The 26,930-nt window shown below is 42.0% G+C and overlaps 1 protein-coding gene and 1 long non-coding RNA gene across 5 annotated transcripts; one reads left to right on the top strand and one right to left on the bottom strand.

The window, feature by feature from the left end:
- Positions 1 to 246: 246 nt before the first annotated feature.
- LOC110537408 lies at positions 247 to 11,412 on the bottom strand. Of its 2 annotated transcripts, XR_002475623.2 has the most exons (4): positions 11,313 to 11,412; positions 8,027 to 8,361; positions 7,357 to 7,821; positions 247 to 3,120 (listed from the first exon to the last, which is right to left on the bottom strand). It is a non-coding gene; the product is annotated as an uncharacterized LOC110537408 (long non-coding RNA). The 2 variants fall into 2 exon arrangements; XR_002475624.2 differs by lacking the exon at positions 7,357 to 7,821.
- LOC110537406 (brain mitochondrial carrier protein 1) lies at positions 10,920 to 26,189 on the top strand. Of its 3 annotated transcripts, none has more exons than XM_021623428.2 (9): positions 10,920 to 11,108; positions 11,691 to 11,786; positions 16,715 to 16,853; positions 18,444 to 18,538; positions 20,166 to 20,251; positions 20,435 to 20,530; positions 20,783 to 20,907; positions 21,431 to 21,644; positions 23,073 to 26,189. In XM_021623428.2, the coding sequence occupies exons 2-9, from the start codon at positions 11,723 to 11,725 to the stop codon at positions 23,112 to 23,114; spliced, it is 861 nt and encodes a 286-aa protein (XP_021479103.1). In that variant the 5' UTR covers positions 10,920 to 11,108; positions 11,691 to 11,722; the 3' UTR covers positions 23,115 to 26,189. The 3 variants fall into 3 exon arrangements, with proteins under 3 accessions (XP_021479103.1, XP_021479102.1, XP_021479101.1); XM_021623427.2 differs by having other exon boundaries at positions 10,921 to 11,108; positions 11,688 to 11,786; XM_021623426.2 differs by lacking the exon at positions 10,920 to 11,108 and having other exon boundaries at positions 11,535 to 11,786.
- The last annotated feature ends 741 nt before the right edge of the window (positions 26,190 to 26,930 follow it).

Raw genomic sequence — 26,930 nt, 5'->3', positions numbered from 1 at the left:
TTAACTTGAATTTTTTATTCGGTACATTCGAATTTAACTGCAAAATTATTTTTTATGTGCACTACATCATCACGCACAGCTTCTTATCTGCAACAAGTCAATTTGATGGAAACATCTCTGGTGGGAAAAGGTGCATCTTTTTTTTTATGCAGATTTTAGAATATTTGCATGGAAATCTGTAGCCAATTAGGTGGAAACCTAGCTACTGATGTTGTTTTCCAACAGCAAGGCTCAGTGCAACATGGCGGTGTTGTCATTGTTTATAAAAGTTTTTCTTTATAATGTTGAACTAAACATAAAAAATAAATCATATATCAAAACACTCAAACTGAAAATATATATGTTTGTACATTGTACACTCAATTGGTGAGAGAGAGAGACTCAAATATCACAGTAATTTGTACATATCCACTGTATACATGAATTGCAGCAAAGTTGGCTCCTGTTTCAGTCATGACATTGGTCACGTTCGCGTGGGTCAAGCAAAAGCATCCTAATGATTGGTTGACAATATTGCCTCCCACAATACAGGCGATGGCTGCTCTGGGAACATACATTTTAATGTTGCAGGGAGGTTCTGAGGACGTTTTACTATGGTTCCCTAAAAGTGTTCCTGGGAGATTTTATTAACGTTCTGAGAACAGAAATTCTAGGTTATTTTATTTTCCTTAAAACTTTCACTGAATGTTTCAATAATACTTTTAATAACACTGCTAGCTTAGTTTAACTGTTTTGATCTCCAAGCACAGATAGGACACATGGAATTGAATTTGCTTAGGCATTAATCATGTGGCACTGTGTCAATGAGATTTAAAGCTATGATCTTCTGTTCTCTATCCACCATGATGCCATGTTTTTTTTACTCATACAAAGCTGTTAATTTTAGTTTATTCAAACAGACCCCATTTCAAATGAAACAAGCACTTAGTAAGATCAGGTGTGGCCAAGTTTTGGGTTTTTATGGAAAATATTTGTAGTGTTCTGAGAAAATTGAACCATGTGTAAACCTACAGAAAACATTATGCTGCAGTACTGAAATTCCCACAGGAGAACATTGTTTCTTAACATTCTCGGAACAATTTGATGATATTCCCAATGTCAATCCAGTTGGAAAAGGTTCCTAGAACATTAACAAAAAATGTAATTAAATGTAACCAAGTTTGAACTTTTAGGAAACGTTCTGTTAAAGTAATGAAATACCCAAAAAATAACATTATTTTGTCAAGTTCAATGTACTGAGAATGTTCCAAAACCGAGTAACTATCCTGCACCATTCCCAGAACAATCCTGCTCTAACAAACATATAGCGATCAGAGCATTATGTGCTAGCTGGGTGGGAATGCAGAGGGACAAAGTCCATTCTTTGCAGAGATCATATCAATTAGGGTAGTAGAGGAAAAACAGCAAATAGGTTTCATGATGTCTCCACATCCATCTCACTCTGTTATTTTTCCACTTTTGGTTGTTCTTGGCAGTTGGTTGCTGTCGCCAGACGTGTGACGTGAACCGTTTCTACCAGAAATAGAGAAAGCTCTAAGCTGCCACAGTAAGTGTTCAAATTGGTTTATTCAACCTCAACGAGTTGTTCTCAAAATGTTTAAGTCATTTACAAGGTGGTTGAGGCAGAAAGCGATACAGTGTGGCCCTGTTCAGTGGTGACCGGGGGAAGATGGGGTCCAGGCTCAGGGCATTGTCCACAGATATAACAGTATAAGTGTACGCAGTATACGCAGCTCTGTCTGACATCTCTCACTAGCCTCTAACACGGCTGTGTTCCTGAACCTGTCCTTAACGGAGATGAGTGCCCCGATCTTCAGCCACACATCCCTCTGCCAGCAGGCGTACACCAGAGGGTTGATGAGGGGGTTGGACAGCCCCAGCAGCTACAGGTCGTTCTCTAGCACCTGGTACAACTCACAGCCCTCACACAGCACCTGCACCACACACACCACAAACGGCACCAGCAGATGGTGAAACAGACCACCAGCAGAGCCACAGTCCTCAGGGCCTTGGCGTGGCCCCAGTAGTGGCTGCGCTGTGGAAGCCTTTAGCTGCCCTGACGGATCTGCATCTGGTGGCCGCAGGCAATCTTCAGGATGTCCAGGTAGAAGTAGTTGAAGACAGAGAGGATGGGGAAGAAGCCAGCACAGAACACCACAATGAAGCCCCGAGGACAGATGACAGAGAAGAAGGTGCAAAGGCTGCTGCTGTCGAAGTTTCTCTGCTGTAGCTGCCGCGCCATGCCTGCAGAGCAGAGGAGAATAACAAACATACTATATGATACTGTATTTAGATTATTAGTGTACAAATATATCATGTTCCTTATCCAGTTGATCAATAATTCACAAATCGAGTCTGTTCATCCCCTGAATTGAAATGAAACCCTGTTGTTAGGGACATCAAGGTATCTGGCATGGCCAGGTTGATAACGAAGCACCAGCTCTGACTGCCCTTCCTGCACATTAGCTGAAACAGAGCAGCAGCTACCAGCAGGTTGGTTGAGATAATGAGGAGACAGGCCACACTCAGGATCCATCCCATAATTTCTGGTGTCATTGAGGTGCAGACAACAGGGGTTGGTATAGGTCTCACACCAGGCATCATGGCCGTGAGGTTGCCACCCGACTCTCCTATCCAGCATGTCTTATTGTAAGCTGCCATTGAGTCATTTACAAGCTCTAAGTCTTGTATATCTGTGAGATCCCCACCCCCTCAAAACAAATCAATTATATCCACCAACATACACTCCTGCTGTGGTATATTGACATTTGAATCCAAAGACCCCTTTTCCTATTTGTATTGACTTCTGTAAATGTTTCTTGTTAATATCTTTCTCTGCCAAACTCCTTGTAAAACAATAATAAAAAGTGCTGTTAATTAAAAAGTTATGGAAAAAAGGGTAGAACATTCAGAGGGTACTCATCCACTCCCGATGTGCCTTTGCTCCTGAGAGGGCAAAGTATCTCCCCGCCTCTCTCGTCTGCAGCTGTGGTTCCTCTGCATCTGACTCTTGTCCAGCCTGCTATCTGGCTGTCATCCCAGTCCCCTCGAAGAGTCCCTGGTGCAGACATTCAGGATGATGGGGCCATTTTCCACAAGGATTCACCACCACCACCAAATCTGGGTTAATGACAGTAGTATGCAGTATAAACATAATCTGACAATACACTAAGATAGATCCGCTTTCGATGCCATCTGTATCTTCATCATAAAGTCATTATTGTTTTTTAAAGCCCCGTTCATTGAATTCAATAAGTAGGGCAGTAAGGTAAGAGAGGAAGAGTTTTCTGTGGCGTGTCTCTTGGGAAGACCCATCAGTAGGCATATATGTGAGTCCTTTAGAAAACACACAGAAGAAAAAAATCCAGATAGAGACACGGAAGAGAAAACAACCATCTACTCCCACCCACTAGAATCAACAAAGAGTATCTGCTCTCTTGGCTCCTCTAGTGTCTAAGGTGAGTCCTAGCAAAAATAATACACTGCTCAAAAAAATAAAGGGAACACTAAAATAACACATCCTAGATCTGAATGAATGAAATATTCTTATTAAATACTTTTTCTTTACATAGTTGAATGTGCTGACAACAAAATCACACAATAATTATCAATGGAAATCCAATGTATCAACCCATGGAGGTCTGGATTTGGAGTCACACTCAAAATTAAAGTGGAAAACCACACTACAGGCTGATCCAACTTTGATGTAATGTCCTTAAAACAAGTCAAAATGAGGCTCAGTAGTGTGTGTGGCCTCCACGTGCCTGTATGACCTCCCTACAACGCCTGGGCATGCTCCTGATGAGGTGGCGGATGGTCTCCTGAGGGATCTCCTCCCAGACCTGGACTAAAGCATCCGCCAACTCCTGGTTGGTGGATGGAGCGAGACATGATGTCCCAGATGTGCTCAATTGGATTCAGGTCTGGGGAACGGGCAGGCCAGTCCATAGCATCAATGCCTTCCTCTTGCAGGAACTGCTGACACACTCCAGCCACATGAGGTCTAGCATTGTCTTGCATTAGGAGGAACTCAGGGCCAACCACACCAGCATATGGTCTCACAAGGGGTCTGAGGATCTCATCTCGGTACCTAATGGCAGTCAGGCTACCTCTGGCGAGCACATGGAGGGCTGTGCGACCCCCCAAAGAAATGCCACCCCACACCATGACTGACCCATCGCCAAACCGGTCATGCTGGAGGATGTTGCAGGCAGCAGAACGTTCTCCACGGCGTCTCCAGACTGTCACATGTGCTCAGTGTGAAACTGCTTTAATCTGTGAAGAGCACAGGGCACCAGTGGCGAATTTGCCAATCTTGGTGTTCTCTGGCAAATGCCAAACGTCCTGCACGGTGTTGGGCTGTAAGCCCAACCCCCACCTGTGGACGTCGGGCCCTCATACCACCCTCATGGAGTCTGTTTCTGACCGTTTGAGCAGACACATGCACATTTGTGGCCTGCTGGAGGTCATTTTGCAGGGCTCTGGCAGTGCTCCTCCTGCTCCTCTTTGCACAAAGGCGGAGGTAGCGGTCCTGCTGCTGGGTTGTTGCCCTCCTACGGCCTCCTCGTCTCCTGATGTACTGGCCTGTCTCCTGGTAGCGCCTCCATGCTCTGGACACTACGCTGACAGACACAGCAAACCTTCTTGCCACAGCTCGCATTGATGTGCCATCCTGGATGAGCTGCACTACCTGAGCCACTTGTGTGGGTTGTAGACTCCGTCTCATGCTACCACTAGAGTGAAAGCACCGCCAGCATTCAAAAGTGACCAAAACATCAGCCAGGAAGCATAGGAACTGAGAAGTGGTCTGTGGTTATCACCTGCAGAACCACTCCTTTATTGGGGGGGGGGGGGGGGGGGGTCTTGCTAATTGCCTATAATTTCCACCTGTTGTCTATTCCATTTGCACAACAGCATGTGAAATTTATTGTCAATCAGTGTTGCTTCCTAAGTGGACAGTTTGATTTCACAGAAGTGTGATTGACTTGGAGTTACATTATGTTGTTTAAGTGTTCCCTTTATTTTTTTGAGCAGTGCATTATAGAAGGAATTTTTATCTTGAGAAGCCCCTTCATCTTGGCACACAACACTGCACAATCACAGTGCTGTACAAAATCTGCTGTGACTAACCACTGTACTTATTGGACGTTATGGCTAAGGGTTTTCTGTATGTATTTACACAGCTCTAAACAAACAGAGGCAAAATACATGATAGGGAGAGAATGATAGACAGGGAGAGAGAGTTTATATTTGCCAGACAGGATAACACGAATCTCTGTTATCAGTCAACTACTTCCGTTTTACGTATGGGAAACATTTCATTGGGTGACATAACCCTGCACAAATTACTACCCAACTTCCTCGTAAGAGTATGCATTTACAGTTGAAGTCGGAAGTTTACATACACTTAGGTTGGAGTCATTAAAACTCGTTTTTCAACCACTCCACAAATTTCTTGTTAACAAACTATAGTTTGGCAAGTTGGTTAGAACATCTACTTTGTGCATGACACAAGTAATTTTTCCAACAATTATTTGCAGACAGATTATTTCACCTAAAATTCACTGTATCACAATTCCAGTGGGTCAGAAGTTTACATACACTAAGTTGACTGTACCTTTAAACAGCTTGGAAAATTCCAGAAAATGATGTCAAGGCTTTAGAAGCTTCGGATAGGCTAATTGACATAATTTGAGTCAATTGGAGGTGTACCTGTGGATATATTTCAAGGCCTACCTTCACACTCAGTGCCTCTTTGCTTGACCATGGGAAAATCAAAAGAAATCCGCCAAGACATCACAAAAAAAATTGTAGACCTCCAATAGTCTGGTTCATCCTTGGGAGCAATTTCCAAAAGCCTGAAGGTACCACATTCATCTATACAAACAATAGTACGCAAGTATAAACACCATGGGATCACGCAGCCATCATACCGCTCAGGAAGGAGATGCGCTCTCTTTCCTAGAGATTAACGTACTTTGGTGCGAAAAGTGCAATTCAACGCTAGAACAACAGCGAAGGACCTTGTGAAGATGCTGGAGGAAACAGGTACAACAGCATCTATATCCACAGTAAAACAAGCCGCTCAGCAAGGAAGAAGCCACTGCTCTTTAACCGCCATAAAAAAACAGACTACGGTTTGCAACTGCACATGGGGACAAAGATCGTACATTTTGGAGAAACGTTCTCTGGTCTGATGAAAAAAAAATAGAACTGTTTGGCCATAATGACCATCATTATGTTTGGAGGCCGAAGAACACCATCCCAACCATGGAGCACGGGGGTGGCAGCATCATGTTGTGGGGGTGCATTGCTGCAGGAGGGCCTGGTGCACTTCACAAAATAGATGGCATCATGAGGCTGGAAAATGATATGGATATATTGAAGCAACATCTCAAGACTTCAGTCAGGAAGTTAAAGCTTGGTCGCAAATGGGACTTTCAAATGGACAATGACCCCAAGCATACTTCCAAAGTTGTGGCAAAATGGCTTAAGGACAACAAAGTCAAGTTATTGGAGTGGCCATCACAAAGCCCTGACCTCAATCCTATGGAAAATTTGTGGGCAGAACTGAAAAAGTGTTTGCGAGCAAGGAGGCCTACAAACCTGACTCAGTTACATGAGCTCTGTCAGGAGGAATTGGACAAAATTCACCCAACTTATTGTGGGAAGCTTGTGGAAGGCTACCTGAAACGTTTGACCCAAGTTAAACAGTTTAAAAGGCAACGCTACCAAATACTAATTGAGTGTATGTAAACTTCTGACCCAATGGGAATGTGATGAAAGAAATAAAAGCTGAAATAAATCTCTCTCTACTATTATTCTGACATTTCACGTTCTTAAAAAATAAAGTGGTGATCCTAACTGACCTAAGACAGGGAATTTTTACTCTGATTAAATGTCAGGAATTGTGAAAAACTGAGTTTAAATATATTTGGCAAAGGTGTATGTAAACTTCCGACTTCAACTGTACATGTCTTCTCTCTCTTTCTGTAACTATTTCTCAACTCCCTCCTCTCTCACACCCTCAGCCACAACAACCCAACCAGGTCAGTCTAAACAGTATCAGGTTCACATCAAGTACACAGTGATCTTTTCATGTAGAGCAAAGATCCTCTTTTTATCACAGAGGGTAAAAAAACCTCTGGCTCCCACAGAGATACAATGTGGGAATGTTATTCATCCCTACTAGACCTTTCAGTGCCATTCAAAACTTCTGTTGGTCAGCAGTAATTGTGCCCACTGCCCCTGTACCAGTAGGCATTCTCACCCTGTATACGGCTAGCAGTGCCCACTCCTCACCTACGGGTTATCAACCCCACCATGCCATGTTATTCTTTGAATAGACTACAGTACCTCCTGTCTTGGGCTTGAACTCTGAAGTTGAACGCTGAAGTTGAGAATCGTTTGGACTATGAATTAAAGATGTCTTTAAAGAGACGGCTGCTGTCCATGTTGTTGGGCTGTGTCTACTGCGTGGCTTCGCTCTTCTGCTTCAACCCCAACAACTGTGTCTCCATTAGCACCCGGTGAGTATGTGTGTGTACATGTGTGTGTGTACATGTGTGTGTGTGAGTATGTGTGTGTACAGGTATGAGTGAGTGTGTGTGTGTACAGGTGTGAGTGAGTGTGTATTTCAGTGTGTTTGCCCGAGTGTTTGTATTTGTGTGATGGGCAAAAATGTCTTAGTCATGAATCATGGTGTGTGTTAATAATGTCTTATCTGTTCATCTGTTGGTAATTTGCAACAATCTGAGGTAGTGGCATGTCCTCTGTTTTATGTGTGTTTTTTACATGTGTGTGTTGGCATATGTTTCCTCGCTTGATAGAGAATGAAATACACAGTATAACAATACAGGATGTAAAAACAAGATTGCCAATGAGTTACTTTTTTTGTCTTAATATACTCACAGTAAGGGTAATAAATAAAGTATTCATAAAGTAATTAACAAAGTAATAATGAAGTAATCTTTGCTCGACTATAAATATATATATATTTAATACAGTATGTTAAACAGAACCTTACCTTGAACAGTTTGCTGTGTATGGCACCACTCACAGATCATGTCTTTTGTGCTCTTTTGACAAACCATTTTAGGAATCTCATGACAGTTGTCCAGCAGCTGTACCAACGAGTCACGAGGCTTATGCACACCACTTTGTGATCTTGTGGAGCTCGTTAACACTCATCATCCTCAAGACTGAGTCACTCTACTGCCCTAACCTTTCCATCCAATCGAGATGACCTGCAGTGCACCTGCCACAGACAGAGCAAGAGGACAAATAGTGCTCTCACAGTCATGTATTGTTTTTTTGGAACACCTGAACATTCTTAGAGATCCCTCTTACCATTGCAGTTCACTGTAATAAAGAGGGAGATAGTAAAAAAAATGGTTATTGATTCAGATAGATTTAGTTGAGATCCTACTGGGCTTGTTGTGTGAGATGTGAATGAGGTGGTGGACGCAAAGAGGGCTGGCCCTAGCCTTTTGTGGGCCCTAAGCGAGATTTGGTTGGGGGGCCCCCCACCTTGCGGGCAAAACATTTTAGTGGTCCCCCTCTTGACAGCAGAGAGGAAAAAAAAGTATATTTTAAAGTTAAGTTACTGCAATAATACACATTTTGCATGGGCCGGAGAGAACATTTTGCAATTTTATAATTCATTTCATGGAATTCTACTTATTTTGCAGAGATAAAAATGTGCAGTTTTAAAGCTAATTTCCTGCAATTCTACACATTTGGCCATGACTCATGCCATGTTAATATAATATGATATCTGAGTGGGAGTGACTAATACAATCAATGGGGGCCCACTGGAGTTCAGGGTCCCTGGGCATGTGCCCTGCGTGCCTGGTTGGTAATTCGGCCATGATTACTACAAGTTTAGATTGCTGGTTAGACTAATTTACCAATCCCAAAAATTGTTGACATGGGCTAATTGAGTGACTGTCAGTGACTGACATGACAAGAGAAAACTGTGATGTACAACCAAATATTCTACTATTATAACTCTCTGCCTGTCTGAGTTTGTTTGTGTGGTTTGGGGGCCCCTAGTGCCCGCTTATGTCGCTTAGTGGCTAGGGGTGGCCCTGGACGCAAACATACTTGTAGGTCTACTATGTTTTCAGGTTTCACCTGTGATTCTGTGGCTCAGGCTGTTCCCTTTTATATGCTTGACTGATCTTTCCGTTATAGAACTTGAATGTTAGTATCATTGTTTGCACAGGAGGCAACACATTTGTAATACATGGATGGGATACAATGAGCTGGCCATTGACACTGTGGATTTTATTTTGGCAGCTTTCCGTAGGCATAACGATGTAGGGTGTGGTTGTGTAACAGTATTGCTTCCGTCCCTCTCCTCGCCTCGAACCAGGGACCCTCTGCACACATCAACAACAGCCACCCGCGAAGCATCGTTACCCATCGCGCCACAAATCCCGCGGCCCTTGCAGAGGGGAACAACTTCTTCAGGTCTTAGAGCGAGTGATGTCACCGATTGAAACACTATTAGCGCGCACCACTGCTAACTAGCTAGCCGTTTCACATCGGTTACATTCACCCCCCTTTTGACCTCCTCCTTTTCCGCAGCAACCAGTGATCCGGGTCACGGCACCAATGTAACAGTATAACTTTCATCCGTCCCTCGCTCGAACCAGGGACCCTCTGCACACATCAACAGTCACCCACGAAGCATCGTTACCCATCGCGCCACAAAAGCCGCAGCCCTTGCAGAGCAAGGGGAACAACTACTTCAGGTCTCAGAGCGAGTGAAGTCACCGATTGAAACGCTATTAGCGCGCACCACCGCTAACTGGCTAGCCATTTCACATCGGTTACAGTTGCTCTTGCCTTGAGGGGAGACGCCACAGAACTGACCGATTTAAGTAGCTGGTAAAATTGTTGTGCACACAGAATGCCATTCACAGAGAGCATTTTTACTTTTGCAGAGTATGAATGAGTATGAACATACCTTTGCCATGTATTAAGTATTATGAGGATGCTTTTGCATAGCTGAAGAAATGCAGTGCATGTTAGAAGCATTTGTTTAAGTGCATGAGCTTTGTGTTAGTGGCAGAAATGTCCTGCATTGTAATGCGAGTGCTGGAAAAGCCAATTACAGGATCATTCAAAGATGTCATTCATTTCATGCCCTCTTGTGGGAAACTGAGCAGTTATTTCTACATGATGGTCAATAAATGAATGCTTTCAATGAGCTTCAAAGCTACCACTGGACATGGAAAAGATGTCCTGCTGGAATTGATGTGATTGAGTTTTGTTAAATCTGCTCCATGAATGCATATAGTGTAGTATGTGCTGTCTTCATGTAATAATACTGGGCTTTTACCTTGTGCAAATTATGGGAAAATAGGCAGTGTCGGGGAGTATTGAACAACATGTAGTTCAACTTTGCATTAGCTTGGTGGTAGTTGAAATAAATTCAAATCTAGGTAGTGTTTTCAGTAGTTAATGACTTTTTTGCCATGTAGCGGTGTAGCTAACTACTGGAACTACAGACTAAAATTAAATAAAAAAAGGTGAATTAGGCAAGAATTGTCTTTTTAGTAGTAACTTTAGTTAAGTAAACTATATTTTCTGAGTATCTTCCCCAACATTGAAGATCATATGTTAAATACATTTGTACCACTTGATTGATCTAAATGTTATAACAGTTTAGTCTTTTGTCATTTATGCTGTAGGCCTATCAAAACTGATATAATACACTTTACATTTGTTTTCATAAATGTTTGCCAGTATATTTTTTATATGCTTATACCTTTAACTCACAACATAAGTCTGGTGTAATACACAGCCATATGACGTAATATATTTACTACATGATAAATGTATATGTAGGCCTAGGGAAATTGTAACAAAGGCAAACTCCATTTAAAAAAGGGCGTTGCATCATTATCGCGTACCCTTCCAAATGGTTCCGGAAACTTCCGGTGCCCTCTGTTCCTCTTTCGGCACAAATCCACTAGAAATGGAAAGCTACGTAGCCGGATAACTTTTGTGTTGTTTTATTTATTGAATAAACCCACTTGATGTCGAAGATATGGAATCCAAAATAAAATAGCAGTGCACAACTTTTATTTACATTACTGGTAGGTGTCATTATGTGGTGTTGCAGTTTGTAGCGGGTTTCGTAATTTATTTATAGAACTGTTGGCTTTAGCTAACAATCTACAGTAACTATAGTAGCAAGCTGGTTGTCGCTAACATGCGGACCTGGCGGCCAACGCGGGTTCTGCTAAATGAACGATTATTCCTTTGATTTGATTGACATTTCAGATAGGACTGGGACTCACCTCTGTATTTTAAAAGTTGAACTGGTAGTATCAGATAACATTACATTGTATCATCTTGTGGTGAAAATATGAATGACATTGCTGTCATTCGCGTTATCCTACACACAGTGATGTGGGCGTGGAATGAAACAACCAAAGCCAATTGAAATCCTTTAAATGTTGATTGACTTAAATGGCAGCCAATAGAAATTCTCAATATTTGAGATGGCTAATTTCATGACTCTTTGAGAGAGGCGTTCCTTTCCGGCGCAATATTCTGTGATGCTGATTGTATGAGCTCTCGGGGAGTAATCAAATCAGGTAGCACAATGTTACATGATGTACGATTACAACAATTTCTTTATTTGTATTTCGGCGGCCTGCTGTTGTTTTTAGCAGGGCTCCATCACGTAGAAGCGGCCACCACCGAAATGACCAACCTGAACTGGAAACCGTTCATCTACGGAGGGATGGCCTCTATTGTCGCAGAATTCGGTAAGTGATGCACCAAACCATTTCACACTAATCTAATTTATTTGAGTCATTCATTCATTTTATTATTATTATAGTCACACACATTTAAGACGAATGTTTAGATCCATCACATTGAGAAGCACTGCGAGATGTGCATCAGTCTCTCTTCTTGAGTGATGGCGAAGGCCCTAAATGATGGATGCTGCATCTAATGATTAATGATGCTACTCCATTGGAGTAGATCTACAGTGATGCAATTGTGTGCAACCCCAAGCAATTATAGATTTACTTAGATAAAGCAACTTAAATGATACTGCTCCTTAGAAAAAAAGCTAAACAATGCAACACACCTATTTGCTGAAAGCAATCATGTTGGTTTTAATTACAATCAATGCATTGTTACTCCACCTCATTGTATTGAGAAAATATACCCTGTGATAGTAAACCCTGTGAAAGTAATCACCTCTCCCTCTTTACTATCATGTCCCCTAATCTTTTGAAGGGGCTTGACAATTATGTCATTAAATTAATTGTGTGTGTGTGAATATATATATATATACATACATACAAACACACACACACACACACACCCAGACACACACACACACACACACTGAGTGTACAAAACATAGGTAATACCTTCCTAGTATTGAGTTGCGCCCCTTTTGCCCTCAGAGTAGCCTAATTTAGTCTGGCAAGGGACTCTACAAGTTGTCGAAAGCATTTCACAGGGATACTGGCCCATGTTGACTCCAATGCTTTCCACGTTGTGTCAAGTTGGCTGGATGTCCTTTGGGTGGTGGACCATTCTTTACACACACAGGAAACTGTTGAGCGTAAGAAACCCAGCAACGTTCTTGACGCACTCAAATAGTTGGGCACAATGCATTTAGTTTTTGGCAGGCTTTTAAAGCCAGAATGGAATGTTTGTTAGTAGGTGAGCCTGAGAACCAACTACCATACCCCATTCAAAGGCACTTAAATATTTTGTCTTGCCCATTCACCCTCTGAATGGCACACATACACAATCCATGTCTCAAGTCAAAAGTTTGGACACACCTACTCATTCAAGGGTTTTCTTTTATTTTTACTATTTTCTACATTGTAGAATAATAGTGAAGACATCAAAACTATGAAATAACACATGGAATCATGGTGTAACCACAAAAGTGTTAAACAAATCAAAATATATTTTAGATTATTCAAAGTAGCCACCCTTTGCATTGATGACAGCTTTGTACACTCTTGGCATTCTCTCAACCAGCTTCATGAGGTAGTCACATGGAATGCTTTTCCAACAGTCTTGAAGGAGTTCCCACATATGCTGAGCAATTGTTGGCTGCTTTTCCTAAACTCTGTGGTCCAACTCATCCCAAACCATCTCAATCGGGTTGAGGTCGGATGATTGTGGAGGCCAGGTCATCAGATGCAGCACTCCCATCATTCTTGGTCAAATAGCCCTTACACAGCCTGGAGGTGTGTTGGGTCATTGTCCTGTTGATAAACAAATGATAGTCCCACTAAGCGCAAACCAGATGGGATGGCGTATCGCTGCAAAATACTGTGGTAGCCATGCCTTGAATTCTAAATAAATCACTGACAGTGTCACCAGCAAAGCACCCCCACATCATCACACCTCCTTGTCCATGCTTCACGGTGGGAACCATACATGTGGAGATCATCCACATGTATCATCCACTCTGCTTCTCACAGTGGTTGTAACCAAAAACTCAAATTTGGACTCATCAGACCAAAGGACATTTCCACCGGTCTAATGTCCATTGCTTGTGTGTCTTGGCCCAAACAAGTCTCTTCTTCTTTTTTTTCTTCTTTCTAATTTTTTTTTACCCCTTTTTCTCCCTAATTTCGTGGTATCCAATTGTTGTAGTAGCTACTATCTTGTCTCATCGCTACAACTCCCGTACGGGCTCGGGAGGGACGAAGGTTGAAAGTCCTCCGATACACAACCCAACCAAGCCGCACTGCTTCTTAACACAGCGCGCATCCAACCCGGAAGCCAGCCGCACCAATGCGTCGGAGGAAACACCGTGTACCTGGCCACCTTGGTTAGCGCACACTGTGCCCGGCCCGCCACAGGAGTCGCTGGTGCGCGATGAGACAAGGACACCCCTAGCCCTCCCTAACCCGGACGACGCTAGGCCAATTGTGCATCGCCCCACGGACCTCCCGGTCGCGGCCGGTTACGACAGAGCCTGGGCGCGAACCCAGGGACTCTGATGGCACAGCTGGCGCTGCAGTACAGCGCCCTTAACCACTGCGCCACCCGGGAGGCCCAAGTCTCTTCTTCTTGTTGGTGTCCTTTAGTAGTGGTTTCATTGCAGCAATTTGACCATGAAGGCCTGATTCACGCAGTCTCCTCTGAACAGTTGATGTTGAGATGTTACTTGAACTCTGTGAAACATTTATTTAGGCTGCAATTTCTGAGGCTGGTAACTCTAATGAACTTATTCTCTGCAGCAGAGGTAACTCTGGGTCTTCCTTTCCTGTAGCTGTCCTCATGAGAGCCAGTTTCATCATAGTGCTTGATGGTCTTTGCAACTGCAAATTTTCCGCCTTGACTGACCTTCATGTCTTAAATTAATGGATGGACTGTCGTTTCTCTTTGCTTATTTGAGCTGTTCTTGCCATAATATGGACTTGTTCTTTTACCAAATAGGACTATCTTCTGTACACCACCCCTACCTTGTCACAACACAACTGATTGGCTCAAACGCATTAAGAAGGAAAGAAATTCCACAAATTAACTTTTAACAAGGTACACCTGTTAATTGAAATGCATTCCAGGTGACTACATCATGATGCTGGTTGAGAGAATGCCAAGAGTGTGCAAAGCTGTCATCAAGGCATAGGGTGGCTACTTTGAATACTCTTTGTTTAAAACCTTTTGGTTACTACATGATTCCATATGTGTTATTCCATAGTTTTGATATCTTCGCTATTATTCTACAATGTAGAGAATAGTAAAAAATAAAGAGAAACCCGTGAATTAGTAGGTATGGCCAGACTTTTGACTGGTAGTGTGCCTCCAGTGCATTCGGAAAGTATTCAGACACCTTCCCTTTTTATTTTAATACATTACAACCTTATTCTAAAATGTATTTAAATAAAAAAAACATCTTAATCTACACACAATACCCCATAATGTCAAAGCGAAAACAGGTTTTTAGAAATGTTTGCAAATGAATTAAAAATAGAAAACAGATATACCTTATTTACATAAGTATTCAGACCCTTTCCTATGAGACTTGAAATTGAGACCAGGTGCATCCTGTTTCCATTGAACATCCATGAGATGTTTCTACAACTTAATTGGAGTCATCCTGTGGTAAATTCAATTCATTTGGAAATGCACACCTGTCTATATGTCTGTCTATATAAGGTCTCACAGTTGACAGTGCATGTCAGAGCAAAAACCAAGCCATGAGGTCAAGGAATTGTCCATAGAGCTCCGTGGCAGGATTGTGTTGAGGCACAGATCTGGGGAAGGGTACCAAAAAATGTCTGCAGCATTGAAGGTCCCCAAGAACACAGTGGCCTCCATCATTCTTAAATGTAAGACGTTTGGAACCACCAAGACTCTTCCTAGAGCTGGCCGCCCCGCCAAACTGAGCAACCTTGGTCAGGGAGGTGACAAAGAACCCGATGGTCACTCTGACAGAGCTCCAGTGTTCCTCTGCGGAGATGGGAGAACTTTCAAGAAGGACAAACCATCTCTGCAGCACTCCACCAATCAGGCATTTATGGTAGAGTGGCCAGACGGATGCCACTCCTCAGTAAAAGACGCATGGCCAGACAGTTTGGAGTTTGCCAAAAGGCACCTAAATGACTCTGACCTTAAGAAACACGATTCTCTGGTCTGATGAAACCGAGATTGAACTCTTTGGTCTGGAGGAAACCAGGCATCATCCCTATGGTGAAGCGTGGTGGCAGCATCATGCTGTGGGGATGTTTTTCAGAGGCAGGGACTGGTAGACTAGTCAGGATTGAGGCAAAGATGTACAGAGAGATCCTTGATGAAAACCTGCTCCAGAGAGCTCAACAGCACAGACTGGGGGGAGGTTCACCTTCCAACAGGACAACGACCCTAAGCACACAGCCAAGTCAACACAGGAGTGGCTTTGATACAAGTTTCTGAATGTTCTTGAATGGCTCAGCCAGAGCCCAGACTTGAGCCCGATTGAACATCTCTGGAGAGAGACCTGAAAATAGCTGTGCAGCGACGCTCCCCATCCAACCTGACAGAGCTTGAGAGGATCTGCAGAGATGAATGTGAGAAACTCCCCAAATACAGGTGTGCCAAGCTTGTAGTGTCATACCCAAGAATACTCGATGCTGTAATCACTACCAACGTTGCTTCAACAAAGTACTGAGTAAAGGGTCTGAATACTTACGTAAATGTAATATTTCCTATTTTTTTTGCAAACATTTCTAAAAACTAGTTTTTACTTTGTTATTATTGGGTATTGTGTGTAGGTTGAGGGGGGGAAATATAATTTTAGAATGAGGTTGAAATGTTATAAAATGTGGAAAAAGTCAAGTGGTCTGAATGCACTGTATTTTGTATTTGTGATTTTTGGCCATTGAATACCATTCAAAAAGCGTACAAAAGTATATTTAAAAAAAAAGCAAGGCTACTTCCTGGAAAACTTGCATAGCTAATTATTAGCTGACCTAATGCTGCATTCCCGTGCTAGTCGGAACTAGGAAATTCAGAAATTCCCAACTTGCTAACTGGTTGTAATTATACACGTGCCGTGTTTTAAAGAATCAGCAAGTCACACGTTTTCTAATTCCGACTAGAATGTGAACGTGGCATTAGTTACTGAGGGGTCACTGTGTGTCATCTGAACTTTCTTCATTGATATATTTATTACCTGTAATCTCTAAACTAAATAATGTTGTCATGATGTTGTCTGTTCTCCCCCTAGGTACATTCCCCATAGACCTGACTAAGACGCGGCTGCAGGTGCAGGGCCAGTCCCAGTACATGGAGGTGCGCTACCGGGGCATGTTCCACGCCCTGTTCAAGATCGGCAAGGAGGAAGGCATCAAGGCACTGTACTCTGGGTGAGCAAAAATAATATGGTTTACACTATAGAAAACACTTGTGAAATGGCTAGCTAGTTAGCGATGCACGCTAGTAGTGTTTCAATCAGTGACATCACTCGCTATAAAACCTTGAAGTAGTTGTTGCCCTTGCAAACGATATGTAATGATTCTTCAAGGGTGACTGTTGTCGATGTGTGCTGAGGGTCCCTGGTTCAAGCCCAAATTGGTGCGAGGAGAGGGACGGAAGCAATACTGGTACACATACAATATTTATTTTGTGTGTAATGGCCACAACTTAGATCAGATGACTGCCTGGTGCGTATGAATATGAAAACACCATGAACACTGCATAGCAAAAATTCTAAGTGGTTATTGTATTCCAGATGCCTGCTATCATGGCTAGGAGGAGGACATAACGGGCTGTCATGCCATGTTTACAATATACTTTTGTTGTAGATGATCATGTTAAATGCTATGCCATACATAACCATATGTTAATGTTCATGCACAGTGTAATGCAACCTCATGCTGGATTTGTGGCAGTCAGTCTAAATGTAGTCCTAGGCCCTACTTGGTACTGTATGCAGAATTGTAGTAATCTTCTGCAGTTTATCAGAATTGATCATGTCAAGGCTGGTGACTAGAGAGATTTTTGCAAATGTCTCAGTGCATTGTTCCCTTCAGTGAATTGGCAAACGTTTTTACAAACGAAACAAAATATGTGATCCATACATGGTATTCACACTTTACAGGACTACTGTAGGGAGGCAATAAACTGTCAGGTCAGCTTAAGCTCCTGGCCTGAGTATGTCAACATCCAGGACACAATGTCCAGGTCTGAGTTCTTAGAAGAGGCTTAGGTCAGGGACTAACACAATAGAAAATAACATCTTAGCTCAAAGGTGCATTGGAGAAGCAACAACTGAAGAACTGAACAACGGTACAAGTGACCCCTTTGCATTGTACTTGCAAATTCAACATTTTTGTTTTTAAAAAGTTGACAAAGGTCTATGTGGGTGAACTTGTCAGTAAATGTTTAATTTGTAAGTATACACAGTGTCCAAGACTCTCTCAGTTCTACCATTTTAGAACATGGAATCAAACACAATATTTTTCTTCTTAGAACACAGTTAGATCATTATCATGTAAACCACTATCCATTAATCAAAATAAACTCTACTAGAACCTTCTCTCATTCTCAAGGATAATATCAACATTTGACCTCTGAGCTACTGACATGGAATCTGGTCTCGTTTGTGAGAGGGTGACCTTTGAAAGTGGGCAGTATCTTTAGCACAACCTAGGGGCGAAGTGCTCTTCTTGGCTGTGGTTTTTATCAGAGAACTGCTTTTGAAATCCAGTACCTGTTAGGTCATTCTGCTCTCAGGGAGTCTAGAACTAGTGTGATGACAACAATTGTCAATAGTGTGCAACCTAAACAAGAGTTGATTTAAGGAACTGAGCTCCACGGGCAGAATACAAATTCCTTCCAAAGTCTTGACAGTCCTGATGGAAAGGTAATGTGAAAATTAGGCAGAGTGCCTCTTCACTTGTTCATAGAAGTGACATTCCCTGATATTACTTCTGTCTTTCTCTTTTTCCATGCAGCATCTCCCCAGCTCTCCTGAGGCAAGCCTCCTACGGGACCATCAAGATTGGGACATACAACACACTGAAGAGGTTATTTGTGACCCATCCGGAAGGTGGGTTTCAATGACTCTGTCCCCACTGCTTTCTATCTCACATCATATTCTCTTTGTTTGCTCCACCCATATAGCTTTTGATCTAATACTGAACTCCCAGCCAAATTCATGTTAGGGACTGACATTCCAAATACTCATACCAGGACAGGACAGTCACCACTTTACAGCCATGTGTGTGGGGGGGAGAAAAGCTGGCCAACCTGAAAGGGTAGAGGGGACAGCAGCACTTGATTTTACTTCACCATATACTATTAATTTGCACACACAAAGAAACAACAGGGATTTAAATAAAGCCTGTAATTTTGAAATAGACCATTGCGCTGATTCTTCTGAAGATCAGTGTTTTGTTTCTAGGCCTTCCAATAGTGTTGACAGGGCGCTATCTCATACCCTCATCAGCAAAAATAACGTCTGGGGAAATACCTGTCTAGACAACCTGCATTGACACAGATGGAGAACGCCTAACTGCTGTCACTAATGCCCAATCTAAACAGACGACTGGGAGCCTCCATGACAAGAGGGAACAAATCTCCTCCGCTGTCTATCAATAGGTTTGCATTACATTAACCAGCGTCAGCATGTATCCCCATATCACAGGAATCACTTTCCACTGAGAGACTATTTGTATTTACTGTACAAACAATTACAATATTATTTGAACCACTGCATTAGAGAAACGGACCAAACAAAGTCTGACAGGGGTTCACCTAGTTAGTATAGGGGTTGACTCAGATTATTTTCTGCGATTTAATAAGCATTGGGGTTAGTAGGGAGTGGTGACTGGGTTTTATTTGTGATTGTGTGTGTTGTAAACAGAAGACCTCTCTGCTGTTGTGCTTCTTCACTCTGCATGCCTCACTCTGCCAGAATGTGCCACTGTGTTTTGAATGCTTATTTTGATACAGGCTGTGGTTTGCCTGGTGTGGTGGTGGTTGGGCAGGGAATCCAGTGCCCGTTCTCCTGCCATAGTGAACGGTGCCAGGACCACACTAACTATTGGTCACATTGATCAAGGTTTCACTGTAACTATTGTTCTTAACTTGATCCATTATTTTTTTCCTGCGCCTGTGTCACACCTCCTTCCACTGTAGATTTGTTTTGTTTGCCGGTGACTAATAATCTCTTGTCCTAACCCCAACTGTCATAACTTCTAGTAAATAAATGAAGGTCCCCATTCCATTTCAAACCTCGTACTGTAAGAGAGACAGGGTGCAGTCTCACTCTGTCCCATTACGGTAGTGTATCAATAATACAGTAGTGGTATGTTGTGAAATGGTGACAAATCCAAATTGCAGATAGATGTAGTTGGTAGTCATTTTTTACTTGTGATAATGAATAGGATAATGGCTCTCTGTTTTTCTTTATGTACATGTAGGCTTTCTAATTCTCGTGATTCTCTGTCTGGAGTTGAATTACTGCATGTTTGCGTTGATCTTTTAGATTTTATGTTCACCTTGAAATAATAGATCATTTGCAAATCTTCTTGCTCAGAATTATAGCCTCTTGTTATTACGTGGAACATACTTCTGTCTTTCTAGCATTTCTCTCTATTTGTGTGTGTGTGTGTGTGTGTGTGTGTGTGTGTTATGTGGAGGAGTAACGGGCTGTCCTGTGTTTGCCCTGACAGATGAGACCATGGTGATCAATGTGTTCTGTGGAGTGGTGTCTGGAGTCTTGTCCTCCTCTCTGGCCAACCCCACTGATGTCGTCAAGGTAAAAAAAAAACGCTTTTTAAAGAAGATCTAGATACTGGACATTGCAGATAGAAATGTCATGAATAGAACTGATGTGATTCCTTTTTGTGTCCGAGGCATGTTTGTTCTATAATAGATTTCTGTCTGAACGTTCCACACCGTTCTGGCCTGCTGAACGCAAGCCCTGATGTTCTGTGTTCAGATCCGTATGCAGGCACAGGGCAGTCTGTTACAAGGCAGTATGATGTCCAACTTCATTAGCATCTACCAGACAGAGGGAACCCGTGGCCTGTGGAGGGTGAGTGGTCCTCTCTCTGTCACAACCTATCAAACAGTGGCTCTGATCTGTCCTAAACTACCCCCATGTGATGTGTGGTTGGGACAGCAGTAGTAGGTGAATTATATAGGCATACTGTTGTTAGGATTTCGTTTTTGTGGTCTTTGTTGTTGTGTAAGATGGTGACCAGTGAGAGAGCTGTTTTTTTTAGGCCATCTGAAGACCGTTGAGTGACTGCTACACTCAGATTATTTACATTGTTGTCATCCTCAGGGCGTCATCCCTACAGCTCAGCGGGCAGCCATCGTAGTGGGAGTGGAGCTTCCTGTCTATGACATCACTAAGAAGCACCTCATCAAGTCTGGCACCATGGGAGACACCATACTCACACACTTTATGTGAGTTTAGACATCAATATTGGATAATGCATCTATAAAAAATACTATTTTGTTTTTCCATATGTACCGACATGCTCTCTTTAAAAAGGTGTTATATTGAGTGTGCATATTACACATTAGTGAGTGAGCATATTACACATTAGTGAGTGAGCATATTACACATTAGTGAGTGAGCATATTACACATTAGTGAGTGTGCATATTACACATTAGTGAGTGAGCATATTACACATTAGTGAGTGAGCATATTACACATTAGTGAGTGAGCATATTACACATTAGTGAGTGAGCATATTACACATTAGTGAGTGAGCATATTACACATTAGTGAGTGTGCATATTACACATTAGTGAGTGAGCATATTACACATTAGTGAGTGAGCATATTACACATTAGTGAGTGAGCATATTACACATTAGTGAGTGAGCATATTACACATTAGTGAGTGAGCATATTACACATTAGTGAGTGAGCATATTACACCTGAACCTCTGGCTTCTCCCACTTCTGTCTCTTCCTGCAGTTCCAGTTTTATGTGTGGCCTGGCGGGGGCGCTAGCCTCCAACCCAGTGGACGTAGTGCGGACACGTATGATGAACCAGCGAGTGCTGTCAGGGAACCCCATGTATAAAGGCACGCTGGACGGAGTAATGCAGACATGGAAGAACGAGGGATTCTTTGCCCTCTACAAGGGCTTCTGGCCCAACTGGCTGCGTCTGGGGCCATGGAACATCATTGTATCCTTTCCATCAGTGGAATCAAACCCACTGTGTTGCCAGCACTATGATCCAAATCACTGAACCATCCGAACACCTCTTACTCACTCCCTGCATTTACATATCGATTTCTGTTATGTCAGTTCAGTTTTACTTCAGGTCATATTGAGTATTTTAAACTGGTTCGAGCCCTGAATTCTAATTGGCTGACAGTCGTGGTATATCAGACGGTATACCACGGGTATGACAAAACATTTTATTTTTACTGCTCTAATTACATTGGTAACCAGTTTATAATAGCGATAAGGCACCTCGGGGGTTTGTGGTATATGGCCAATATACCACGGCTAAGGGCTGTGTCCAGGCACTCCGCGACGCATCGCGCATAAGATCAGCCCTTAGCCGTGGTATATTGGCCATATACCACACCTCCTTGTGTCTTGTTGTTTAATTATAGACATTGTAGAGCTCCATTCCTAGCAGTAGAAGGCGCCAAATACATGCACTGAAGCACAATATGCAAGGATAGAACATTGTTATATACTGAACTAAAATATTAACACATGCAACAATGAACGGTTTTACTGAGTTACAGTTCATATAAGGAAATCGGTCAATTGAAGAAATTCATTAGGCCCTAATCTATGATATCACGACTGGGCAGCGGCGCAGCCATGGTGGGCACAGGCCGGCCCAGTGGGGAGCCAGGCCCAGCCAATCAGAATAATTTTTATCCCACAAAAGGGCTTTATTACAGACAGAATAGTCCTCAGTTTCATCAGCTGTCTGGGTGGCTGGGCTCAGATGATCCTGCAGGAGAAGAAGCCGGATGTGGGAGGTCCTGGACTGGCATGGTTACACGTCTGCCGTTGTGAGGCCAGTTGGACGTACTGCCAAATTCTCTAAAATTATGCTGGAATGTGGCTTATGGTAGATAAATGAATATCTGGCGACATCTCTGGTGGACATTCCTGCAGTCAGCATGCCAACTACACGCTCTTTCAACTTGAGACATCTGTGGCATTGTTGTGACACAACTGCACATTTTACAGTGGCCTTTTGTCCCCAGCACAACATGCACCTGTGTAATGATCATGCTGTTTAATCAGCTTCTTGATATGACACACCTGTCAGGTGGCTGGATTATCTTGGCAAAGGAGAAATGCGCACAAACTGGGATGTAAACACATTTCTGCACAAAGTTTGGGAGAGAAGCTTTTTGTGCAAATTGACAATTTCTGGGATCTTTAATTTCAGCTCATGAATAATGTGATAAACACATTTTTGTTCAGTATATTTACAGTGATATTGAATAATACCAAATGTTAATTTTATTCAGTAAAGTATTAAATGTATTATGATTATTTTTGTGTGGGCAGAGATAATGTCAAGACTATATGTACACTTCAAGGCTGCCGTCATCTGTTGTCCTTAACCTGAGCTATTTAGTTCTTCATCACGTTCGAGCAGCTGAAGAAACTCAACTTGTAGTTGGAACAGGAAGTGGACACTCCGTCGGATTAGATGCAGGGATGGGCAACTCCAGTCCTCGGAGGCCGGAGTGTTGTCCCACTTCTTCCCCATCCCTAGAAAACACAACTGATTAAGGCCAGGCACCATACCCTATTGGGGATTTAAAAAAGAAATCTTAATCATATAACAATCAACTTTTCCTAGTTGAATGTAGACAAAGTTTTGTATAAATGTTTGAAATATTAAGATATGCAAATGAGGTAATAAGTATACATATTTGCATACCATACAAATTCATTTTTTATAGATGCTGGATGAATTCTGCCTAGACGTTTGTTTCAGATTAAGACACTCCAGGACCGGACTTGTCCAGAGCAGATTCTGGATAAACTTTGTATCTTTAAAATACTAAAGACTATAGTAAAACATTTAAAAAAATGTTATCTAGAATTTAAAAAAGTTACATCAACAATTCCCCCTGGGCAAGTCTGGAGAATGTATCTAAGGATAACTACACACAATTCAAAAGCAGATGCTTCTGAAGCTGAGAAAAACAAGTTGGCGGTGTGGTGCCTGGCCTTAAACTGAAGATCATGATTAGTTGATTATTGGAGTCCAGTGTGTTAGCTTGGGCTTAGGTGTGACAACAATCAGGCCCCCGAGGACTGGAGTTGCCCATTACTGGTCTATAGTGTGTTGGAGAGCGGGAAACCCCACAACACCCCAGCCCACGTGTCAAACTCATTCCACGGAGGGCCGAGTGTCCAGGTTTTCGCTTCTCCCTTGTACTTGATTGATGAATTAAGGTCACTAATTAGTAAAGAACTCCTCACACCTGGTTGTCTAGGTCTTATTTGAAAGGAAAAACAAAAACCACTAGGCCAGAGTTATTCAACTCTTACTCTACGAGCCTGCTGGTTTTCTGTTCTACCTGATAATTAATTGCACACACCTGGTATCTCAGGTCTAAATCAGTCCCTGATTAGAGGGGAACTATGAAAAATGCAGTGGAACTGGCTTTGAGGTCTAGAGTTGAGTTTGAAAACACTAGGCCCTGCATGGAATGAGTTTGACGCCTCAGCCCTTCGTCCTTGTTACATTCACAATCCCTCCCTCTGTCACACAATCTATATGTCTGTGCATGCTCATCTAAGTGTTATTTTAGTTTTATTTGAACTTTTAATAATATTGATAGTATAAAAAAACAAACATTTAAAGTTATTAGTTGTATTATGTTTTTTAAAACACTTATTCATACCCCTCAACCACCCTTGAGGCCTCTCCTGGCAGCTAAACATTAGGTTGTAGCTGAGGACGGAAGCCTGTTTGGGCCAATAGGTATTAGCTAGGTATGTTGCCTGCCAACTTGCTACCTTCTTAGTGAGGAGGAGGACTATCCTGGGTGGAATGGGAACTGGAGATCTACTTGAGCTTATTTAGAGAGATGTGGAATGGGCCTCTGATTGTGTCTGACCTAGTTTTTAACCGCATCTCTGCTCTGCATGGGACATGCAGGTAAAAGACAAAGGTTTTGTGTCATTTCAGCCAGAAAGTAGTGCTCACGAGCCAAAACTGGTTCTGAAAATTGTGCACAGTTGTGTAAAGTCAACTATTTTGTACATGTTCCGTCCTGAAATTTAAAACAAATAAATCTTCCTACAATTCGTATGATATGTTACGTATTCCAATTCGTACAATATGTTACAAATGTAAAGATCTGGTTCAATCTCTTTAAATGTTTAGAATTGTAGTTTTGCCATTCTGATCTGACATTTGAATAATCTATTCACTGTTTTGGGCAACACTAGCTAGCAGAGGATGCATGATGGGTTAACTGGGTTTTTATTGTCAAATCATTTATTCTCAATGACTTACCTTTTTAATAAAAGGTTACAATAGATTCTGTTTAGTCTGTTAGAGGAACTCAGGACAAAGCTGAGACTGTATCTGTATGGCCAATAAGATGGGATTGGGGACTCTTTTGTCATTACTTGAATGCGGTCTGTTGTTGAGCCAAAGCCACCAGTTGTTCCCCGAAGAGTGACTGCTTTCTGTGCATGTATACCTGAATACCTGATAAGTTGTTGGCGCACGCACAAATTCTACTGTAAAAAACATGTCACTTTTTTGTCAGAAGGTAGTAGAACTATTGAAAGGTTTTAGATTGTTATTTTCCTTTGCCCTCTCCAAGTCCCCTGACCTCTGTGTGAAACAGAGTTCTGTTTTTTCTTGTCCAGAACAGGCATTGCAGTGGAAGCAATTAGGACATTTCTTGGACCTGCCTGGTTGTCATGGTGATTCCCATAAAAGTACATTATGTACAGAGAGACACACATGTGAAGGTGGATACACCATATTGTGACAGGCATGTCTAGCTTGTACATAAAGCTACTTCAGAGTACTTGCTTTTTGTTTCTATTTTGAGGTTTGCGTAAAGCCCTGAATAGAAATGGCCTGGAGTACTAGGATATGGGGGCCGCAGTGCCAAAGTGTGCATGTACTGTACTGCACCGTTGTTGTAAAGCTCTGTCCCTGAATAGGTCTGAACTGCACTGTTATATACTTACTCCAGCCTTACACTTTACTTTCATAATGTTTATAATTTCTATGATGCCTCTTTCTGTGCCTCTGCCTCATGTCCCATGGTCATGTTGAGTTGTGTTTTATTAGAATGACAAGTTTTGTTGTAGCATTTCCAGATCATGTATATGGATGTTAGGTGTGAGAGATGTGGGTGTTATGTACTGTGTAATTAATTGAAACCAACATCCTGTTTTCTTTAGGTTTGATTTTTACAGTTCATGCTTACGGGCGGCAGATGGCCTAGCGGTTAGTGTTCGGTCAGTGACTGAAAGGTTGCTAGTTCAAAGCCCTGAGCCAACAAGTTGAAAAATGTGTCTGTGCCCTTGAGCAAGGAACTTAGCCCTAATTGCTCCATGATCGCCGTTGATAATGGCAGACCCTGACCGTGACTCCACTCTCCAAGGGTGTCTGAGGGGGAGTTGGGAGATGAAAAAAAAAAACAATCACAAATGCGTATGAATACAAACTTGTACATGTATGAAATAGGACAATTATAAGCATTCAGTTGTTGTTTCAGCAGTCATGTTTTAATCAGCCGTCCTTTCAGCTTTTTCAGCTTTACCATGATGATGTGTCTTTACCATGATGATGTACTACTTTTTTCCCACAGAGAATATTGTGTGGGTTTCTTTCCTTTTAAACACATCCATTGTTTGTGTGGAAGAGACTATTATATTGGCTAATATATTTAGTCAGATTTATTGAAAAATATGATTGAATAACTTATATTTTTATTGGATCGAATTTCTTTCCAAAGCTTTATCTATTTTTTAAATAACCTCATGTTTTCCCATATGAACTTAACAAAGAACACTTTTTTGAAGTCTTGAACTTGTTTCCCCTTTACTCAAAAATGCAGAGTATGTTATGTAGTTATTTGTCTCTAATTGCTGTTCTTTTATAATGATTATTGGACAATTATTGCATTTATACAACCCATATAGTTGGCTCCAGCTGCATTCTGGTAACCACAAATTGAATATTACTTGGGTGATCAGTACATTTTCAGTTCATTCACTTCAGGGAGTGATTTGAATTTCCAATTTAAGAATAGAAAAAACCCTAATTGAAAATGGATTCAATCATTGTATTGGAATTTCAGAATTGACCATTTGACTCCTTAGACTTGCCTTACTTTATTGTTTTTCAGTTCCTTCAGAAAGTATTCATACCCTTTGACTTATTCCACATTTTGTTGTTACAGCCTGAATTCAAAAAATTGATTTTCTCACACATCTACACCCAATGCCC

Source organism: Oncorhynchus mykiss, chromosome 12, assembly GCF_013265735.2.
Source record: "Oncorhynchus mykiss isolate Arlee chromosome 12, USDA_OmykA_1.1, whole genome shotgun sequence".
Lineage (NCBI taxonomy): Eukaryota > Metazoa > Chordata > Actinopteri > Salmoniformes > Salmonidae > Oncorhynchus > Oncorhynchus mykiss.
The sequence above is the reverse complement of the archived record's forward strand: the minus strand, read 5'-3'. Positions and strand labels throughout refer to the sequence as shown.

What these genes read in the sequence shown, in the direction of transcription:
- LOC110537406 (XM_021623426.2), top strand. Translation starts at nt 11,585, where the DNA reads ATGAGCTCTCGGGGAGTAATCAAATCAGGTAGCACAATGTTACATGAT. An exon ending in GAACCCGTGGCCTGTGGAGG is followed by an intron (nt 20,531 to 20,782) that starts GTGAGTGGTCCT and finishes TGTCATCCTCAG; the next exon opens with GGCGTCATCCCTACAGCTCA. An exon ending in TGGGGCCATGGAACATCATT is followed by an intron (nt 21,645 to 23,072) that starts GTATCCTTTCCA and finishes TGAGCTATTTAG; the next exon opens with TTCTTCATCACGTTCGAGCA.